The 21,582-nt window shown below is 46.5% G+C and overlaps 2 protein-coding genes across 3 annotated transcripts in view; one reads left to right on the top strand and one right to left on the bottom strand.

Annotated features, from left to right (window-relative positions):
* The window catches only part of LOC142907403 (zona pellucida sperm-binding protein 4-like), a 53,225-nt gene that overhangs the window by 342 nt on the left and 31,301 nt on the right, over nucleotides 1-21,582 (bottom strand). Inside the window, exons 1-12 of one of the 2 annotated variants that reach the window (XM_076056886.1) lie at nucleotides 11,437-11,539; nucleotides 10,089-10,162; nucleotides 9,160-9,249; nucleotides 8,215-8,336; nucleotides 6,715-6,820; nucleotides 5,986-6,120; nucleotides 5,614-5,792; nucleotides 3,327-3,424; nucleotides 2,826-2,953; nucleotides 1,638-1,827; nucleotides 1,002-1,137; nucleotides 285-378 (exon numbers count right to left, since the gene is read on the bottom strand). In XM_076056886.1, coding sequence (XP_075913001.1) covers nucleotides 285-378; nucleotides 1,002-1,137; nucleotides 1,638-1,827; nucleotides 2,826-2,953; nucleotides 3,327-3,424; nucleotides 5,614-5,792; nucleotides 5,986-6,120; nucleotides 6,715-6,820; nucleotides 8,215-8,336; nucleotides 9,160-9,249; nucleotides 10,089-10,162; nucleotides 11,437-11,474 — 1,390 coding nt within the window. In that variant the 5' untranslated portion in view covers nucleotides 11,475-11,539. Of the gene's footprint in view, nucleotides 1-284; nucleotides 379-1,001; nucleotides 1,138-1,637; nucleotides 1,828-2,825; nucleotides 2,954-3,326; nucleotides 3,425-5,613; nucleotides 5,793-5,985; nucleotides 6,121-6,714; nucleotides 6,821-8,214; nucleotides 8,337-9,159; nucleotides 9,250-10,088; nucleotides 10,163-11,436; nucleotides 11,540-21,582 lie in introns of those variants that run through there. The other variant, XM_076056887.1, reaches the window with a different exon arrangement.
* LOC142907405 (zona pellucida sperm-binding protein 3-like) lies at nucleotides 11,818-18,515 on the top strand. The gene is made up of 10 exons (XM_076056890.1): nucleotides 11,818-11,931; nucleotides 12,418-12,629; nucleotides 13,047-13,159; nucleotides 13,743-13,846; nucleotides 14,556-14,733; nucleotides 15,124-15,259; nucleotides 15,358-15,452; nucleotides 16,104-16,198; nucleotides 17,310-17,438; nucleotides 18,342-18,515. Exons 1-10 carry the CDS (start codon nucleotides 11,877-11,879, stop codon nucleotides 18,470-18,472), a joined length of 1,248 nt encoding a protein of 415 aa, XP_075913005.1. The 5' UTR covers nucleotides 11,818-11,876; the 3' UTR covers nucleotides 18,473-18,515.

Genomic DNA, 21,582 nt, shown 5'->3' with positions numbered 1-21,582 from the left:
GAACAGAAATTGGTTGATGACCACTGGTCCATACAAAAGGACGCCATATGGTTCAGGTCAAGTTCCTCAGAAACTCAAACGAGTAGGTCATTATTGGCACGCCACGGTTTGTCAAAAACTAGTCTGCAAAGTCACAGCTAATGTGATTTAAATAGGAACGATAACATAGCAACATTACCACCAACAATGAAAACCCCTTTGTCCTCTTGACAAATCGTTACTCTGCGAGTCTTTGCTGGGTAAATAAGCGCAAGATATTTAATAGAGGTCGCGGTGGTACTCACTGTAGCGCCTGGTCTGCCCACACTGACGATTGCACTCGGTGACAAAGTTGGGGCTGGAGCTGTCGCACACCACGATAGCGCAGTGTAGATAAACCTGTGGCAGACAGAATGCATCGCTGCAGTAACTAAAGGTTCCCATGTTTTAGATAGTCCTTCTGGCTGTCCAATTGTACAAAGAGTACACGTCATATTCTGGGTTTGTTCAGTAAAGTCACGTAGAAGGGAAATAATAGAAGTAAAATAAAGTTACGTTTCGATTGCAACACAAGCAATTAGGTGTGAAATCAGTAAGAATTTTGAAAAAAGCGTCAGTTTTAGCCAAATTTTCTTGCTGTTGTTTTCACACCCCGATTGCTTGTGTTGCAATCGAAACGTCGTGAGAATTTGTTATTTGTATTATTTCCCTTCTACGCGAATTTACTGAAAGAACGTAGAATATGAATCCCTGTAGTTACGAAAAGCTTTAAAAAAAACGAAATTAAAAGTACACTTCATCCAGGGGTGACATTCTGCGTGTAAGTGTACGACATTCGGTCTGGCGTACTCCGTGCAATTGCATTGTCAGAGTGTCACCAACCGATGGCGTCTAGTTCAGCCGACTGATCATTCTTGAAACTATGTTGAATCTCACCCCGGCCTGAAATCCTGGCTCCGCCCCCGACTTCATCCCTCCATGGGGACCTGGTTTCTAATGGATGGAAAGAATCGGGCACTCACGAGGTCACGGGTGGTGCTGCGGTCCGAGTTCATGAAGGCGAAGGCCTGGAGCGCCAGGCGCTTGTAGTGAGAAGGCAGCGGCAGGTCAGCGACACCAGGGAAGGACACACTGCAACAAGGAGACTGCACGGGGCAGCTGCACAAGAAACAGTGCCATTAAACCATCAAGTCCAAGCGAGTCTCATGCATCGGATTGAATGCACGCATCTTTATTTAAAATCTGCACACGAGGATGAAGACCAGCTTTAAAGTCAGGACGTGCTCACGACCAGCAAGGCAGCCCAAATGGCAATATCAGTGCACCATGTCCGATGCAACCATCACTGCATGTGGTTGGCCTTGTACAAACCACCATCTTTGGGAGGCAGATGGTGGCTGTGTTAACATCCAGAACATCAACCCAAGGAGCATTGTGGCCATCGACATTTGGGGATGGCACTGTAATCTTGTTTAAAACGACACCAGTACTTGGTCACCATTACACGAACCGTTTTCATTGAAAAAGGGACGTAATTAGCACAACTGCTTACGTGGGGGGAAACCAGCTAACCAATGCCTTGAACGAGTTTGCTTCTGCAGCCCCTGCTGTGGCAGTGAGAGAGGGTTTAGAGAGCACTACCCCGCCCCCAGCCTCACCCATCCGCCACAAGCTTCCACTGCGTGGGGTCGGCGTCATCTGCCGTGGGCGTGGCCCAGCAGTCCTTCAGGAAGAGCGCCAGCGTGGGGTCAGAGCGGTGCAACAGTGACGCCTGCACGTAGAGCGGCGTGCCCAGAAGCGTCACCAGCGGGTACTGCCAGGGCTGGTACGGCGTGGTGTAGGAGTTGTCTGGCAGCGTGCGGACATGGTTCACAAGGCATGTGGATTAGTGGTGTAAAAGGTCCTGTTTACAGCACATGGACAAGGCAAAAGCACAAAGCCCTCTAAAACGTGCGCATTACTTTGAATTGTTACTCGGGCACACATTAGCGCAACATTTTCCTGGTATAGAAAGTGGTTAACATTTCATTTGTATTTTCAGAATAAATTCTGTAACCCTCACCTCCGATTAGCATGGTTGGCTACCTGCTGTGTATACAACAGCATCTCTCAATTGTCTGTAGATGTTTTAAAGGGGCGCGTGGTTTCACACGGATGTGGTGGGAATCGGGTGGCAATAGTTGGCCAAGCTCCAAGTCCCATTTTTTAGCCAATTGGTAACTAATTAAGCTATTGAAAAGTATTTGTTCAAGCAAAGGTGACCTGGACAAATGAGGCCAAGAAAGCAGTCCAATTTTCCTTCAAAGTTCCCTCAAGGAGACCATTTTGGTTGATGGGTTGTGGTAAAGACGCATTTGGTAGCGCCATGGCAATTAAGGGAATCGTCATCCCTTTCAATGTCGGCTCCACTAACAAAATGGTTTCAGCTGGTAGCTGCTAGATTTCAAAACCTCAGCAGAAATTAGCATTTAAAGTTGCACGTCGTACCATGGAGAATGTGCAAGGCGTTCTAGTTCACTTGTGGCTATGAACTCTGTTGGCAGGTTCACAATACTTCGGCACCACAGCCTAGCATGTCATCCGTTTGTTGCAGTGGTTTGCAATTCAAGCAGCCCTGCCGATTAATGCTGCAGATGCATCCAAAAATCTCATGCAGCCTGCAATCGGTGGACATTAAACCAGCGTTGAGCTCCATCTCAGCACTGGATAAAATAAGCTCGAGCCAGAGCTAATATGGAGAATACGGACCCAAGTCTTCCCTGGGTAGAGCAACATCACAACCCGTGTTCCCTAACGTGGCATTTGTTTGCCCCGAGGTGCATGGTGTGGGAGAGGGCAGCACTCACCAGTGAAGACCTGGAGCAGCAGGGAGAGGGGTCCAGTGGCAGTGGCTGGAGGTGGCGGTGGGAGAGTGCTCACCTGCACTCCAAGCTGCAGGTCTCCACTTCCAAGGAAGCGGCATTGAAGAACCATCCTGGTAAACAGACAACATCCGCCATAAAGATATGCACCACGCCCTCACGGCAGAAAGATTGCAGGGCGTTTTGCAGACGTACTAGTGAAGGGACCCACCTTGGTTAACACCGTGTTTACATTAGCCATAAACCACATTTCAATTATTTCGGGAGACGTTAAAGATCTTGTGACAAAGACAAGATGACCTTGTGCGTTGAATGTCCCAATGTGAAAATTAAATTGTGCAATATGGAAGCTCAGATTGGTCCTGGTTCTGCAAATATTTAATGTCGCAGGGACAGTGGCCAGTGACGGGAGTGGGTCTCCTCTGCAAGACTCATGCTTGACCTTCATGAGCAGAGCACTTGCCGAGGGGTGGTGGCAGTGCTTACTTGTACGTGGACGACTTGGTGATTGCGACGTTTCCATCGACGCAGAGCTCCCGATCGGAGGCCAACAATAACTCGTACACGAGCTCCTGCCCACTCCACTGGACACACCAAAACGATAATTCCACCGAGTGATCAAGCATAAGAATCATAACTGGCCAAGAGTCGAAATGGCTCAAAATTAGATATTATGATCCCCATAAATTCTGCTTTGGTACTCAATCATAAAGGTACCCTGCTGTTCTTTAGAAACTCGTGCATTGTGCTCTGCACATCAAGGAGTTGTGCATCGTGAAGGGTCCGCTGCAGCACTTCAAATCCTATGCAAAGTACTTGCGACAGTATTCAGCAATAAAATAGCCATGATTGATGGCAGCATCTAACGTGAAGGGACCACATTTACCTGGTCTATCAGAGTTTGATTAACCTAAAAACGCAAAACGAGACCAACGTTGGGAGAGGTTTCGATGTTCTCCGTTAATCTGCCAAAAAAAAAAACACCACCGCCATGTCGATTCCCAAATAAGTGGACGCACTAGTGCAACGGAAAAGCTTGTTTGGCAAGGAACGTTTCCCAGAGCAGTTTAAAATAATGAAGGTAACACCACTCAAATGCTGGCTTGGAGCCATAGTGATCCCACCAACTATTGCCCCATCCCACAGATGAATAGAGTCGACGGTCAGAGCGTTTATGAAGCAGTTACTTGGCAATGTTGCTGCAACAGTCAGATCCAACCCATTGCAGTTATCTACCCAAAGTTCTAGAGAACGGAGGTAGCTCAACTAAAGAGCCCCATATTTTTGGTTATTTCGGTGAAGCCACGTAGGAAAACAATAAAATACTAAGATGAAGCATTCATTTATTATTTTATTGTTTCCCTTCTACGTGACTACCGAAAGAACCAAGAATATGAATCCCTGCAGTCACGAAAGCTTTAAATCAAAATTAAAGATGCCCCAGTTCTCTACAAAATCATATATTACTGGATCACACGCGATATTTTGACACCATTGACCGAGAGCTACTAAAATCGGGCAGCTCAAGGTTAGGTTTATCCAGTACGGCATTGGGGTGGATCGTCTCATAACTATATGGTCGATCAATTCATCAAGCTGGATGGCCATCACCTATGCCACACCTAGTCGGTGTACGACAAGGATCCATCCTCGGGACCCTCCTATTTTTAATCGTAGGTCTTTGTTTGCCAATATTATATTATCGCATGACAGGGCCATCAGTATGCCGACGATACATTGCAGTGAAGTCAATATTTTTAATTACAGAGTCTCAGGAAAATCGTAGATACACTAGCAGTGCACGAAACAGATTAATCGAGAAAACTATCGGAGGTTCTGCTGGTTGGCATAGGAAAGCACATGTGGGATGATCAGGCATGGCAGTCGCCGATTCCAAGATTGTTGCCTACTCTTTTAGAGCCTTGGGCACCATACAACTCGAATAGTTCCATCGACCACCTTATGCAAAATATAGTCAGGGCTTAAAAACATTTGCATATCAGGGCTCTACACCATACTAGACCATCATTGAGTCGTCACAGCCAAGTGGCATACAGCATCGTATCGACAAAGCGTGACTATTGCAATTCTCCATCCTACAGGTCATCCGGTAGAAACATTAACAAGCTGCAAAGTGTACGAAGCGCTTTGGCACGTGTGGTCATGGGTACTGCAAAATCCAACCAAGTCCGTCCAGTGCTTGCCGAGGTGCATTGCCTTTTGGCTAATAGGTGAAGTCATTCGATTAATTTATGCTCCATTGCGATGTTCACCTGTGTCTACCAGAAGCATGACCATCAACCAGAACTCAAATTATAACTTCTGTGCAAGAATTTATCGTTACCTCATTTGCTCAAGTCAAATCCTATGCAATAAGCAAACTATGTGCAAGCCACGATGAAGGCAAATATGGCAGCAGATACACAACTGCACCAGGCATAAGTCCACTCGCCCACGAGTGAACGCGTTGGGATTGTTTAACGAAAGTGTCAGAATCGATTCCCGTATCCCGGAGTCAAAGCACATTGCTTCAAAGAGCAACCTTAATGACTGCACAATTTGGGACATGTCAATGATACTGCACATCAGCACACTCCCATGTGGTGCATTTAATCCCACTCCCCAGTTGACATGAAGGTACGTCAATTGCTATAAAGATTTAGGAGTGTGGTGAAACGGTCGCTGGGTTTCATCATGGTCACTGCACCACAAGTTACCCATTTAACTACATCAGGATGGGGGCAGGGCAAAGCAGAGTCCAGGAGCCCAGTACCTGCACAGTAGCACCACACGCTGCCATGGGCACGTCAAAGACTGCAAGGTCTGCAGACACCAGGACGGGACTGCACTGCGCACCGCTACCGCCAGTCAGATGCACGGTGCTCAGGTCCAGCGGTGGAGACGTCAGGTTCCGAGACACAGGCACCACAAAGCGCCCATCTGTGGTGCACACTGGGTGGAGCATGGTCGGAGGGTATGGGAGAGTTTGGCGAATCACGAAAGATTCCCCATGTAGCCCGTGGTGATGATGCAACAAGTTCAGGGAACCAGCACAGCAGGATGCTACTGTGCGCCAACAGAACCTCACAGCAAGAGCCTAATTCAGGTAGCGAATTATGGAACCTCCGTCGAGTCGGCTACGTACCAGCTTCACTGTAGAAGCAGCGGCGTAGAGTGGTGTCGTAGCAGCAGCCACTCTGTGCACAGACGTCCGCGCTCGGGACACTCTGCACAGCGTTGCATGGGAAGTTCCTGCTATGACCAGAGCACGTGGCGATCTCTAACAACAGCAGGAGCACAACAGGTGATCGTACAAAAACCCACGTACTTAAATAAGTCATCGTTTGAGCCACGTGTCAAGTATGTGAATGAGTGTTACTTGGTACATGACCAAATCACTCGGGCAATGCAACCAATCTCGGAAGCGGAGCAGGGTTGAGTGTACAGCAAAGATAGGCAAAGACCGTGCTCACTGGCTGTTAATGGCTATGGAAGTGCAGCACAGATTGTGGCATTGCAGGTCAGTGCCACTCAACCTTTGCCAACGAGAAGCAGCGTGGTGAAGCATGGTCAAATTAACCCTCAAGACCCAGGGGCAGCACCAATCAGCAGTGCATTAGGAATACGCGTTTATATGGTGCAACTATTGCAATCAGCCATTGGGGGAAATTGCATCGGAAAAGGATTCAAACAGCAAGTTTGTACAGTAAAAGCCAATGACATGAAAACGCACTTGCAGGAAATGCAAAAGCACCAGGAGAGACGATATAGGTCGATTACAAAAGGCAGCCGTTGAGCCAGCAGACCCATTCTATAGCACAAAGTCATCGGTAGTGCAGTCTGTACGTCCGATTAGCAGAGTCAATGGAGTCACCTCCAGCCCTCGCCGATCTTAGGTTCTCAGGGCAGTCGATGGTGAAAGCCCAGACGAGTCCATTCAGCGCCTGCCGCAACTCCACCTGGACCTTCCTCCTGCCGTCCTGGTGAAATCAGCAGCCCTCAAATCGGACTCGGGGCCAGCGCTCCACGAAGGCTCAAAACAAATCAGTGTATTTAGTGCATTCTAAATGTTTGGGCGAGGCCAGGTTAACGACAAGTAAGCCTGTAAATAGGAAACCCGTCACCACCTGCCAAGATAGGCAGACCAAAAGGGGGTTGCATTCCTGGGTCCGAAATCACTTTCCCAGGTTAACCGTTATTGTGCAAACGGACGCTGCCCTGCTCTCTACGTGTAATACATTTTCCATATTCACCGTACAACAACCTCCATTATTCTTGCCACAAACACCGCTTCACACGGGTATCACGATCCCTGGGCAGACAGCCCATTAGGTGTCAACTACACATTTGTTATTTGGTTTCACTTTCATGGCTTGTGCACTACTTGGGGTTACTTGTACATCTTTCTGGCACAAAGCTCGTATGTTGGTTAGGTCTTCCACTTACATTTTGCTGTTATACACGATACATGTCCTAATTCGGCCTGTGCAATATTTTTCTTACATCTACGTTGGTCTCTTAGAGGCCAGCTTGGATAGTGACCTTCTGTAGTAATACAGTGCCGTTTATTCTATACCTGGAATCAAAGCAGTTTGATGCTAATCTTTGCATTGAGTAGTATTGCGAAAGCTGCATCCATTGGCAGGCGTGAATGACAAACTGAAAGCCTGTTTTGCAGTGCTTTGTGACGTAAACAGGTTCACATATTCCCTCTATCAAGGTGGCGAATTGGTGACATGGATGTCTAGATGGCAAATCTTTTACTGTTATGCACAGGAGGAGAACAATTATGCTAGCGATAAGACTGATGAGACGGAGACTAAAGACAAAACAGAAATGCAATGAGGCAAGGACATGAGCAAGAAGAGACTTAGGAATGGTTGAGAGTAGTGTAGCGGCATGGCATACAATGAGCAAGACAAACCAAGATAAACTGGTAAAAAGACAAGGATAGCAAGATCTTGATAGGAAGACAGATGGAAATAGCATGGCATCGATTGTACGGGAATACCAGTCAAGAGAAAGAGCTGCTGTATAAACTAGAAATAAAGTAGCTACCGCCGAGGGATGATCGAAATCATAACATCTTGTAGGAATAAATAAAAAAGGCAATAAAACCCACCTGAAAACAAATTCCAGAGTGGACGGTACGAGGTAAAAGCTTAAATCTTGGAAACAAACTTTAAAAATGCACGAGCCAAGCAAATGGAAAATACCACGGTAGGCAAAATCCAATTTGATTAAGGCCAGACGACATCGTTGGCACTTGATAGCTGAACGGTTATGGATTGCAAAACATCAACTTCGCTACTACCATAGCAGCCCCAGCGGGTACTAGTATCGACACAAGTCACAACGGTCTCCTCGTGTTCACCTCCACGCGCACGTGGCAGGCATCACCAGCAGCAGTGAAGTGGAGCCCAGCACCGTCCCTCGCGATGGAGAAGCCGCACGCCCCCTGCAAAGGCTCCACATCCACGGCCTCATTCCGCACCGCTGGACACAAGAACAAAGTTAGAAAAACTTGCGTTTGGATGGCTAGTACACCACAAGTTAATGTAGGCAGCGTGACTGTAAGGTGAACAAAGGATGGTGTCAGTGTCAGCTAGAATAGGAAGTGTCCAGTCCCAGGAACGTCTCTAGGAAACAGGATCCTCAATACGCTGCTGGAATCACGGTACTCCCAAAACCTGCACAACGACCTCGTCTAATAGTTGCTAGCAAATAAGGCTGCGTGTCAGATTTCGCTACAAGATCTCCCAAGTCGTCCACGGAGGGAAATGCAGACGATGCGAGTAGAGAACCAGAATCTGACAGGAGTCACCAGGTTCAGTTTACAACGAAAGTCGTCACCTTGCATGAAATGTTCCAATTAAAGGGAGAGCCCATTGCACAGACACGCACAATGTGGCATTGATGAATAAGGGAATCACCCATCTAGTAAAAACACGCAATTATCCTATGGAAGAATAAGATTTGATTCCAATCATCTGCTGCATTAGACGAGTTGAAAAGAACCTTGAAGCCAATACATTACCATGCTTCGAATCCCAGATTCTTAAATGTTCCATTGTTCATGTCAATTACATTTCACAACGCAGAGTGAACCAAGAAACCTAAACAGCGACACCATAGAAGATAAACTGCAGAGGTAAGAGCACATCGAAAACAAATCAGTTGGGACCAAACAAGTGGCCAGAGAATCTCAGCCCCGAATCAATTTGATCGTATCCTTGAGAAGCTTCATACGAGTCATCATGCAATGGAGCAAGATGGTAAATTATTTCATCACGATTGAAGTGAAAGCTCATAGACTCACTCCGTACAAAGACACGGTAATCGCTGTCAGAGGAGCTGCTCCATCCCACAGAGAAACCCAGAGTGGAGGAGAGGCATTGCTTCAGCAGACCTGGGGGAGGAAGTTCAGAAATTGAGACGTCAACTACACCTTATGAAAAAAAAAACCAGCCCGTGCCGGTTGCTGGGTGGGCGCACATCAGTCCCTTCACTTGTCTGTGCACACAAGTTAACGTGCTGCGTTGTTCTAATTTGGCGCAAAATCCAAAAGGTCACGTGCACGACTCGACAGTATAAATCTCAGAGATAGTCAACCTGCAGCTTCGAAGCCACAGGTTGAAACATGGCTCTTGATGTTTTGTTCATAGACCCCCCCGCATTAGACTCTTGAAATAGTGGAAAGTTGCCACGGTAGATCCTGATATATGCAAATTATCAACGCGAGTGCACAGTTCGCCGTTACTACAATGGAAAGGAACTAAGCCATGACGATTTTGCCACGCAAGTGTTACGTATAGGTCGTGTGCGGTCAAATGGCGTACAATTGACTATTTTAAGTAAAGTTGCAAGAGCCGTGCCAATCAGTCACAAGCCACATTTTTCGAAAGCGTTATTATCGTTAAAAGGAACGTGCATGGGAGCGTTAATGTCCCCGAACAACCCCTTTCCAATGCACTGGGGGACTATTAATCATCCCCATGGCGGCCTCGTGCCCAGCAGCAGTGACGTCGCGTCACGTGACTGCTGCAGCGCACAATAAAGTCAACCCCCCCCACCTCGTCCTGGCAGCGCTCTCGTAGGCAACTCATGTCGCCGGTAGCACCTTCCAGTTCACCGAGAGACGCCGCCATTCTAGTCTTGCACACGGCGGTGTCTGTACACACGAGGTGGTATTGAGAGAATGGGCGATGTGGTTGTCACGTGGCTACAGCAGCAGCAGCGCCCCCTTACCACTCGGCTCCCCCAGCGTCCGCGGTCCCAGCGACTGGCGAAGCCTCGCGAGGACGGAGCCCTGGCAGAGGAAGCTGCGGTGGGGTGGGGGGGGGAGCACGAGAAACGTGACCGCCAAGACGAGAGAACGCAGGGGAAGGAGGGAGGCAAACACCGCCCGCCTCCCCAAAAATGAAGTGGCCAGTGGCGATTTTAGGGAGCACCTATTATTCAAGGCCAGCACGGTGCACGATGGAGTTGGCGTGAACAGCGCCACGCAAAGCCACCTTTGGAACCCCTGCCACCCACAAATGGTGCACGCGAGACCTTTCAGGACCGCATTTTTATCTCAATGCATTGGATGGACTTTGTATTTATTTACAATAATGTATAATAGTGTATTCCTCTTTGCTTTGTTTTACCATTTTTTGTTTCAGTGTATGTAATAGCAGAGATTAGGTATTAATAAAGAACAACCATAACCACAATCATATAAACAGAAATATATTTTACAGCAATATATTGGGAGGGGGGGGGGCGGGACATTTTCAGCATATTTTAATATTGGGCGAGATATGTCCCCCTCAATATACATTACAACTACGCCCTTGGCCCTCTTATAAAAACGTACACAAGCCTTGATTAACCAGAGCTGTTGAGACTAAAACCCACCACCACTAAAACCCACCACCACTAAAACCCACCACCACTAAAACCCACCACCACTAAAACCCACCACCACTAAAACCCACCACCACTAAAACCCACCACCACTAAAACCCACCACCACTAAAACCCACCACCACTAAAACCCACCACCACTAAAACCCACCACCACTAAAACCCACCACCACTAAAACCCACCACCACTAAAACCCACCACCACTAAAACCCACCACCACTAAAACCCACCACCACTAAAACCCACCACCACTAAAACCCACCACCACTAAAACCCACCACCACTAAAACCCACCACCACTAAAACCCACCACCACTAAAACCCACCACCACTAAAACCCACCACCACTAAAACCCACCACCACTAAAACCCACCACCACTAAAACCCACCACCACTAAAACCCACCACCACTAAAACCCACCACCACTAAAACCCACCACCACTAAAACCCACCACCACTAAAACCCACCACCACTAAAACCCACCACCACTAAAACCCACCACCACTAAAACCCACCACCACTAAAACCCACCACCACTAAAACCCACCACCACTAAAACCCACCACCACTAAAACCCACCACCACTAAAACCCACCACCACTAAAACCCACCACCACTAAAACCCACCACCACTAAAACCCACCACCACTAAAACCCACCACCACGCTCCTCCGGCCTCCTCACCTGGTCAGGAGCAGTAGAAGAACTCGCAGGTTCGCCATCGTTAAACAAATCGGCTGCGTCGCCTCCCTTCGCCCACGGCACCCCCTTTTATATGGAGAGCCCTCAGCTATCCCGATCCAGATTAGATCAGATCCACCCACGCATTGTCTCATCAGCGAGATTTTATCAGAACATATCCACCCACGCATTGTCTCATCAGCGAGATTTTATCAGAGCGGATCCACTCACTCATTGTCTCATCGGTAGAGGTTTGCTCGATGTCGGCACAAGTGCATGGTTGGGAGCTGCACCGCAATCACGCAGCACGTACGCAGGAGGAGTTAATTGGCTCATTACTGAAACCGAATGAGCCCGCGCGCAGATAAACGCCGCGAGTCGGGACAGTGGCTGCGTTGGCTTTGCTGGCGCCGTGCTAAGTCTCGGTTTTTGTTGTCCTTGCGATGGAGACCACGAGGGCTTTGTTTGCGGTCTTGGGGTTGTTATGTCTTGCCTCTGGTAAGTGGAGTTTGGTTGAAAGATGCATTTTCAATCTTTTTTTGTCGTTCAATGCAACTACCGTGTTGCCTGATAAAGAACACCATAATATACCCGTACTAACGATGGGTTTGCTAGTGTGGCGTGGTGGTTGATTCACTGTTCTATATACCTGAACACCAATTTGCGTCCCGGTAATGTTAGCATCGGCGACAAGTGTCTAGACCTGGGCTTTGCCCTAATTCAGCCCGTACTGATCTGTATGGTCAAACTGACGACAGCAGTGTGCAAGACTTGATCCAATAGTGGATTGCCAAAACGTATTCTTCACCTGTCTTAACGCGTGTATTAAGTTTATGAGGTGCTGCTGGGGAATTCGAACCCAAGTATTCGCAGCTCCGTGTGGATGATTGTGACTGCGAGTTTCTGAGACTTTCTACGGCTTCACTGACCACCTGTGTCACTGTTTGGGTAACACTCGCGCCTCGTCCCGTGTGGCACCGCCAGCTACAGTGGCCACCTCCGCCACGGTGAGTGTGGTGTGTGACGAGGCGACGCTCACGCTGACCGTGAGCAGGGACCTGTTCGGCACGGGTCACCTGGCCCAGGCGAGTGACCTGTCCCTGGGGGTGCCAGCCTGCCCAGTCACTGGGAGCGACGCCCTTGCTGGGACGGTGACCTTCCTCTACGCACTGGAAAGCTGTGGCAGCAGCCTCCAGGTAACTGGCTGCTAATGCTGTAACATAATCTTCGCAATCCAACTGCTTTATTTTTAAGCCGAGTGTAGATGCATAAGAACTACAATTCCGCATTCGATTCGAGCCAGACTCATTCAATAACAGCGGGGTGTATTGCTTTGAAGTCCCCTTGGTATTTGTAGATTGGTCATTGCATTATTATGTTAAGGTCTGTTCTGGATGACCAGTCGTACATTAAAGCGTTTTTATTCTTCCATAATACATCAGGACTGCATCTGCCATGGTTTGTGTGGATGTGGTATTTATGGTGGACATGAGCTAGGTAAATTATTTAAACCAAGGAACTGCTGCATTGGGTTTTTCACCACGTTTGAGCTTTTCTTTTATGCCACTAGTATCGCACTGGATAATAAACCCCACGTCTTCCTCCCGTCTTAGATGAGTGCAGAGCTGCTGTCTTACGAGAACTACCTCTACTACCGCCCCACGTCCAACACGGGCATTATCCGCACAAACTACGTCGCCGTGCCGGTCGTTTGTCGCTATCCCAGGCGAGTTCAACAGCAGTCTCTTGTTGATATTTGCTTCAATTTTGAAGTCCAGCTAAACTGCTTGTAGTTCTACCACTGGCTTTAAAACTAAGTTACGTTTCGTGTGCTTTAGCTTTGCGAGGCCTGAATTGCAATAAAGCCAAAATGGCGTCGAGTTAATCCACGCAAGGAAAGTCTCCCTGTACTGTGTCGTGGAGGTTTTTGGTGCCAACTTTACTGATGGATTCACATCAAGCGGCTGTATTATGGACTGCCTCAAACATCCTACCTTACAAGTGTCCACGTTTGAAGTGGTGCATGCATTGCATACTGTGTGAACCACGGTCCTCTTTATTGTACTCCATTGGATAGCATTCATTGCACCAAGTCTCATACTTACTCTTATTTGGTCCTCGACGGTTGTAAGTCTTGCACTTTGCGATGTTAAATATACTCTGAAAATATGGTTCCGTATATATTTGCTTGTCTATTATTTGCAAGCTGTTAACGGCATTGCAATAATAATCTGGTCACAATTTGTGCTGTTGAGAATCGCCCACCTCTGCTCATTGTAGAGAATATGTGCCTGATGTCCTCGCTGCAGGAAGGGGAACGTGTCCAGCAATGCTATCAAACCCACATGGATCCCCTTCAGCAGCGCCAAGGTTATGCAGCAGCAGCTGAGCTTCACGCTGAGGCTCATGACTGGTCAGTGGTGTGAGGACGTTGATTGCCTATTATGCACATGGCTGCTACCAGGATGGCAGTTTAGACTAAACCATGCAAGATGTTTGCTTGGTATTTAAGAATATGCCAGATGTATAACCGAGGTCCTTAAACTTTATCTCATGTTTAAGAATAGGTTTTCCCCATGTTTCTGACAGCAAAACAGGTGTAATGATGTTAAAACGCCAAATTGAAGCCTTTTACAAGCATTCATGTCTGCATGATTCCTTCTGACCACAAATTTTGTGGTTAATGCAGACACATCATTCCTTGCAAAAGGTTTCAGTTTGGTGTTTAAACATCTTAACACCTATATTCCTATTCTTAGTTTTTTCGGTAAAGTCACGTTGAAGAGAAACAACAAAATAATAAAATATATATTTATGATATATATTTATATTTTATTATATATATTTTATTATTTTGTTGTCCTCTTCAACGTGACTTTACCGAAAAAACTAAGAATATGAATTACTGCAGTCACGAAAGCTTTAAATCAAAATCTTAACACCTGTTGCCAAAAAAAGGAAACCTTTTCTCATATTTTGGTACTGACAAAAGGTCCCATGATTTATCTGGGATTCTTCCACAAGCAGTGGCGTGAGCAAGCACTTTCCGAGCTGCGCTTTGAGTTTGCACTCGCCCTTGGTAATTGTGTTTTGATGTTGTCTAATTGTTTTTTTTTATGAAGACGACTGGAGTGTGGCGCGACCTTCCACCGTATACCAGCTGGGCCAGACTCTGAATGTCGAGGCGAGCGTGCAGACGGTGAACCACGTTCCACTCAGGATCTTCGTGGTCAGCTGCTTTGCAACCCCGGTTCCAGACAGGAACTCTCCCCTCAGCTACCAAATAATTTCTAACTCTGGGTGAGATTTCTCTCTCTCCTAATCCTGTCTGAATGTTTATGCTCCTTGTCGTAAAGGTGGCATTCCACTGCTTGAGCATATAACAGAGCCTGACCTTGGAATGCCGCTGAATCTTGCTCTGATGGTTAAACCTGCCCAGGTGCATGGTGAATGCTTTTGTCATGTGGTGTCGGTCACACTACTGATGAGAGATGTGGTCAATGTGTGCCATTGGTGACTGCTTTGGTTTGTTTGGGTGGGAGGAGCCCCTTGCCCCTTAAGAAGTGGGCTTGGCGCACCCTCAAAGCATCATTATATAGTAGAAGAGGCGTACGACATCTCCTAGCGCTGGCTTTCTGCTAGCCTGCCCTATGTAAAGCCACATGTCATACGTCTACGGTGTCTGTGCAGGTGTCTGGTGGATGGCAAAGTCTCGTATGATGCTCACCTTACTTCTGGCTTCCTGCTCCGGCAAAGTGACAACGTCCTTCGCTTCTTCATAGATTCCTTCCGCTTCCTTGCGACGTTGACCAACAATGGCGATCAGGTGATCTACTATCATGCATGCATCTACAGACACCACCTTTCAACCACGTAGTAGGCAGTGTGGTTGAGTGAGAACCCATCTTCCTCTTCTCGGTCCAGGTTTTTGTCTTCTGCCAGCTGAAGGTTGGAGATATTGCAACATCTCCAACGACCGTCAATAAAGCTTGCACCTACAGCCCCTCGGCTGCATACAGGTTGGTCTTCTTTGCATTGCCCAGAAATTTGTTTTTCAGTGTCTTCCATCCAATAGCTTTATCCATGCCTTGCATGTGTGCTTAACAAAAATCCCTGAGACCAAACTTCGGTTTCTACCCGCAATTGGTATTATAACAAATATTGTGCAGTCCCACGGGACTGCTCTTGTTAAGATGTATTCAGGTGGTTATTGGTCGAAGCCTGCATACGACGTCTGTAATTGGTTTGAGCTCATTTTGAAAAATCTCTGCCTGGTAGCCAGAGTTCAAATCTCACTCGTGGCTAATGTCAGGCACATCAACCGAGCCTCGCCTTCGTAGATTTTTCTCAAGCTGATCACTAGGGCTGGCCACAGACTGCCCCTTGATGCTACAAATACTTGCAATAATCTTCTTTGAAGGCTCTGACTATACAGGTCGGGTGATGTCATACAGTTAAACAAAACTACGCCCAGAGTTGTATTCCTGGCCACTGCTCCCATCGAGTGCGGTTTTCTCGCCATCAGTCTGGTCGAGTGGTGCTGGCCAAATGGTACACCACTGTACGTTGCTTGCCCTAAACGCTTGCTCAATCGGCACTTTCCTTAAATGTGAACGGATTCGCGTGAGCATTGCCTGTGCAACTACATACGACATTTGTGTGCAATGCAGGTGGGTCTCTGCTGATGGCTCGGACTCGGTGTGCAGCTGCTGCGAGTCCACGTGCCCCAGTGGAAGAAGGCGCAGGGATGTGGCAGCAGTGACTGGTGAGTACAGCCGTCGTAATCGGCCATTTAGTCATGTACAGAAGACCCTTGAATATCAAGGGTGTTACGTTCTAGGAAATTGTCAGAAAATCCAAACTGCGACATTCACCATGTAAGCCTTACCTAAATAATGGTGTTGGGTATGTGGCAATCAAAAATGGAGGCATCACCATTGAAATAAGTACTGTCATATGGCAAGTAAACTAAATAGCCACTGTGTATCCTTGTAGACGCGATCTTTGCTGTAGTCTGCTCGTGTTTCCGAGTACACACGCTCGTGGTGAATCATTACCTGCTGCGCTGCTGGTCCTCTGAGTAGCAGCTGGCATGCACAACTACCCTTGGTGAACCCTGGACTTCAGGAGGGTTCCTGCCGCGGTCACCTGCTCGTCACAGATCCTCGCTCAATTCTCAAACTTCTAACATGTATTTGAACACCACCTTAGTTTCTCGCAACTCTAACTTGGTGCAATACAACTTATCGCAGTCTGCAACTCAAAACATCACGATGAATGTAAAATTAAACTTTCAGCGATACTGTCAAAGCAGAACTCGGCACTTGGCAACACATTCGCCCGTCTTCTGCAAGACTCTAAATCCTTGGTTGATTTTGCGGGCCATACACGGGATCTTGCCGTTGCCAGACTGATTTGCTGGTTTCGCTTTTAAAGTATATCCGAAATTCTCCCACCTCGGCTCGTCTTCTCACAGATTGGAATTCCTTTGATTTTCGGCCAGCCATTGTGACCGTTCGGTGTGTCTTCGATTTTTTAAAGTAATTTCCTAAAGCACAAAGGCCTGGCATCCCCCCCCCCCCCCCCATTCCTCCAGCCATCTGTGGAAACGTATGCTTTAAATTACACCAAAGTAATTCTAGTTTCACAAATTTCAGCAGCAATTAGTCTGTGGGGGAGGCGGGGGGGGGGGGGGGTGACTTGCCATTTCTGTGCCTCAGCGCTACATCCCCATTAAATCATGTAGGCAGAATCGCTTCTTTGGGACAAAGTATATGCACTAATGCATTTAATGATACCTGGTAATATGGGCTACAAAAGATCAAGCTCTTAAGCCTAGGCATTCGCCACATTCCAAATGTGGTCCTCTCACTCAGGACCGTCGTATGCGGTGGAAGATGTGATGCTGGGCCCCATCGTGATTGCCAAGCCCTTCTCAAATGGTGCTGAGCCAAGCAGCCCTGCAAAACGGCAGCAGCCACGGGTTTCTACATCTGCAACCGAAGGTAAAGCTGCCAGATTCTTTCTTGGCGCATTTTGTCCCGTCTCGGGGTAAACGCTATTATTTTTCGTACTTTGATACTGGCAAAACAGTCCCATGATGTATCCGCTCACCCAGGGATAAAAATGCTCCGATGCATGGATTATCTATGTACTGTTCACCGTTTGACGTTTTCTGGTTTTACTCGGACTAGGCCATAAAGAAGGTTGTCTCTGGTGTAGACCAATCCGTTTCATAGACGATATCTATATAAAAGGCGCATGGTCACTAAAAGTACGTGTGGTTAATACAGACTTGATTCCTTGTGAAAGGAATATATCAACACCTGTTTTATTGCCGGAAAGGAGAACCTCTTTTCGTTCCAGCTGATTAAATTAAGGCTAAACCAGGACGTCCATGAGGCAATGACTCTCTGGTTGACCTCTTGGATTAGCAGTCTGTAATACTTAATCTCTATACAGAACTTTATGCAATTTGTAAGGTCTGTTTCTTCTTTTTTTTAAAAGGCTGACATCCAACTACCACCCCCTTCCCCAAAAACTAGTTAAAGGTACAAAACACGGATATTGTAGCAGTGCCCTAAAGCTATGCCCAACAGATATTGCCATGATCCTCCTTAAATGTATTTTGGTCGTCATATGTAAATATGTTTTAAGATGGCAAGCTGTTTTAACAGACCTAATAATATTTGATTGTTTAATAACATAAGATGTGTGACATGCTGAACTAAGCCCATCCACCAGTGTTAAATGGCAAATCTTGGTGAGTGACGTGACATTTTTGAACAGTACACCTTGACCAAATACTTGGATAGGTCAAATGCCCCACAACCTCTGGCATGTGGAAACCCTAGCTTAACAGCTCCGCAGTTACCCACCAGCCCTTTCTATCAATTGGTGTTTTACAGGTGCTGCTCCCGTCCTTGGTCTGGGAGTGGCTGCGCTGGTGATGGCTGTCGCGGCAGGCGCCACGGTGGCTTTGCTTGTTTCGAAGAGGCGTCGCGTGACTCCTTCAAAGGGATTGGAAACGAGCTTGTGATCTTCCTTTGCTTAACCTATGATAATAAAACTCTGGTGCATTACTTTTCTGGCCTTTGTGGGGTCTTTGCTTGGTGTTGCGAGCAGTTCGTGTAACTACATCATACCCCAGTTCATGAGGGTGAGTATGGAAACGATTAGGTGGTCTACAATTCATGTGTGCCAGGACTAGTGGAATGTACCTAATATAGGCAAATATTTTTTGACCTACCCAATTGTCCTAACTGGCAGGAATTATTTGGAATGTACAATGGAGCAGTTGAATAATGTCATGAAAAAACATGCATTCCTATCCCACTTTAATCTGCCATAAAATGGACCCAGAAGTTCACAACCGTGGCAGTAATTGAGCATTGTTAGTTAATTACAAAAACGGGCAATGTGTAAGATGCAAAAATAGTAGTATTTAATTATATATTTAAAGCTTTCGTGACTGCTAGGATCCACTCTTTGGTTCTATTGGGTAAAGTCACGTAGGTTAAAATAAAAAATCACGACGTTTCGGCCACAACACAAGCGGCCTTCATCAGGTGAAGGGACGAGACTGTCTGGAGGACAGCACTGGAGTGAGAGAAGCCACGCTTAGATCACGACTTTTAAGCTGTGTTAGATTAAAACAAAGCGCCTTTACAAAGGAATTAGCATATAATTTAGCATTGAAAGGGCTCATTGAAATAGCTAAGTTAAAGTATACACATCCGCAGAGGTACCCCTTGACAAAGAAATTGGCATAGACTTTAGCATTGAAATAGCTGAGTGATTAGCTTATAACTGGTCACAGAAATGGCTATGTTAAAGTCAGAACATATACATTCACCGAGGCACCTAGTACTAATCAAACAAGAGAAATTAGTGAAACACAACCACGCTCAGACAGCGGACCTTTAAACTGTGTGAGCAAACAAGGTGGTCTGACGAAGAAATTGGCAAAAAAATTAGCATTTGATTGGCCGATTTTAGGAAAGAGGTGGTGTACGTGCCGGTGGACTTGCCGTTTGGCGCGGGGGGGGGGGGGGGGGTTACCTATTGATGGTGTTTAAAGGGAATTTATAAGAGCTGCGAAAGTTTGGGGTACCATTACTTGAAAAAATATACTATACCATTGAAATTAGTTTAATGTTTAGTTCGATTTAGAACATCTTTCCAATGGTTGCTTAATTTGAAACCATCTTCTTGGTTGAACTTTGATTTCTTGGTGGAGATGATTAATGGGCGCCATGAAGTGGCATCCTCTGGCTAGGTAAAGTGCTTGGTTTGAGGCGATTTGGAGCTTTTGCTAACCTGCAGAGGAAAGGGTTGGGCTCCAAATGGGACTGGCATAATTTATGGTAGGTTAGGATTACAGTTTCCTTTTGTTGACCCCAAGATGTGCTGGCTATAGCTCGTAAAATGTTATTTCGTTTGTTAACTTTTGCATGGACGTTTTTGCCTTATTGAGCGAAGCTGAACATGGTGTCAAAGGTTACACCTAGAATTTGGGGCGTTTTTAATAGTGGAAGACGTTGGTTTATTATGACGTTGGGATGTAAGTTGGCTTGATGAGGATCAAGGGTGAAAAGGTTGTTGATTTGGATGTTGAGAGTTGAAGCGACCTATTGGCTAGGAAAGTGCCGAGCCGTTTTAGATAGGAGTTGATGGAATTTACCGTTTTGGGTATATTTTGATTAGAAGTGTAAACTGATGTCGCTGGCATAGCTGACTACTTGTACTCCTTTTGGAGGAGTTGGTAAATCGTGGAGGTAGGTGGTGAACAGCGCTTGGGAAATTATGGAACCTTGTGGTACTCCTGCATGAATGTTTCATGATGAGGATTAAATATCACGCAATCGAGTGCATGATTGGTGGCCCCTTAGGTAATTTGCAAGCCAGCAAGCAAGGCCTGATGGTGGCGTAGAACCCTAGATGATGTTGATGAGCGTGAGGTGGTTAACGGTGTCGAAAGCCTTTGGGAGGTCAAGGGAAGCGACGATAGTGCGGGATGGTGTTTTTTTTCTTATTGAAGCCGTGTGCAATTTGAGTGGTTAGTTTGAGAAGAGCTGTTGTTGTTGAGTGTGCAGGGAGAAAGCCATGTTGATGAGATGAAGGAGGCAAGTTGGTGGTGATGATTGGGAGGATGAGGGCCTCTAAAATCTTGATTGATGGGCAAAGTAGGGAAATCGGCCTGTAGGATGTTACTTGATTATGGTCTTTGCCGGGTTTTGGAAGTGGGATGATTGTGGATTATTTCTAGATGGCCGGAATGAGGTTGCACTGGAGTGAGGTGTTAATGGTGGAGGCGATAAATTTTATGCCAAGGGGGCCGAGGTGTTTGAGGTGGGGCATAGCTATGCCATCGGGGCCAATTGCGGAATAATATTTGGCATTTTTGATAGCTAGTTTCACCTCTTCAAATCTAAATTGGTGGGCGTCGTTTAGAGGGGTTTCCTTGATTTGACGGATTTTTTGACGGGTGGATTTATTGGAAGAGGGTGGGACGACTGATGAGAAAACTTTGTTGAAGTTATGGGAAATGTTGTTGTTGTTTGACGAATTTGTTGTTGAAATTGGTGGCGGTTTGGAGTGTCCGTCTAAGGCTTTGACGGTTTTCCAAAGTATTGATGAGTTTTGGCGGTGGTCAAAATTCTAGATTTGAAGCTTTCGTGACTGCAAGGATTCATACTCTTTGGTTTTTTCGGTAAAATCACGTAGGTAAAAAGTAAATAAAAGAAAAGAAAAAATAAATCACAACGTTTCGGAGGCAACACAAGCATCCTTCATGCCCTTTACCGGGATGAATTTCACTTATCTGTTAGAGTTTTTAACAAACAACGAGACAAGAAGTCACAGCTCATCGAGACGCTTACCTTACTCAAGAGATGCCGCGATAACAAGGTAATACCAATCGTTTTCACACTCACATCTGCTGCTGCATCTTCACCGAACTCTAAACGGATTTTGTTTAAAGCTAGCCTCTCACTAATCTCAGAGAGAATAAGATTACTCCGATTTGAACTCGACAGTTTAGACAAGAGTCTCATACAATCACATTTAATGTTAATGATTGGAACCATCAGAATCAGAAAGGGTTTTATTCGTCATGAAAGTTCACACTGACACAGAATTTACTTTGGC

Source organism: Petromyzon marinus, chromosome 79 (genome assembly GCF_048934315.1).
Source record: "Petromyzon marinus isolate PM22_M1 ecotype Great Lakes invasive population chromosome 79, UKy_Petmar_22M1.pri1.0, whole genome shotgun sequence".
NCBI lineage: Eukaryota > Metazoa > Chordata > Hyperoartia > Petromyzontiformes > Petromyzontidae > Petromyzon > Petromyzon marinus.
Note: the sequence above shows the minus strand (reverse complement) of the source record. Positions and strands in the feature narration are given on the sequence as shown.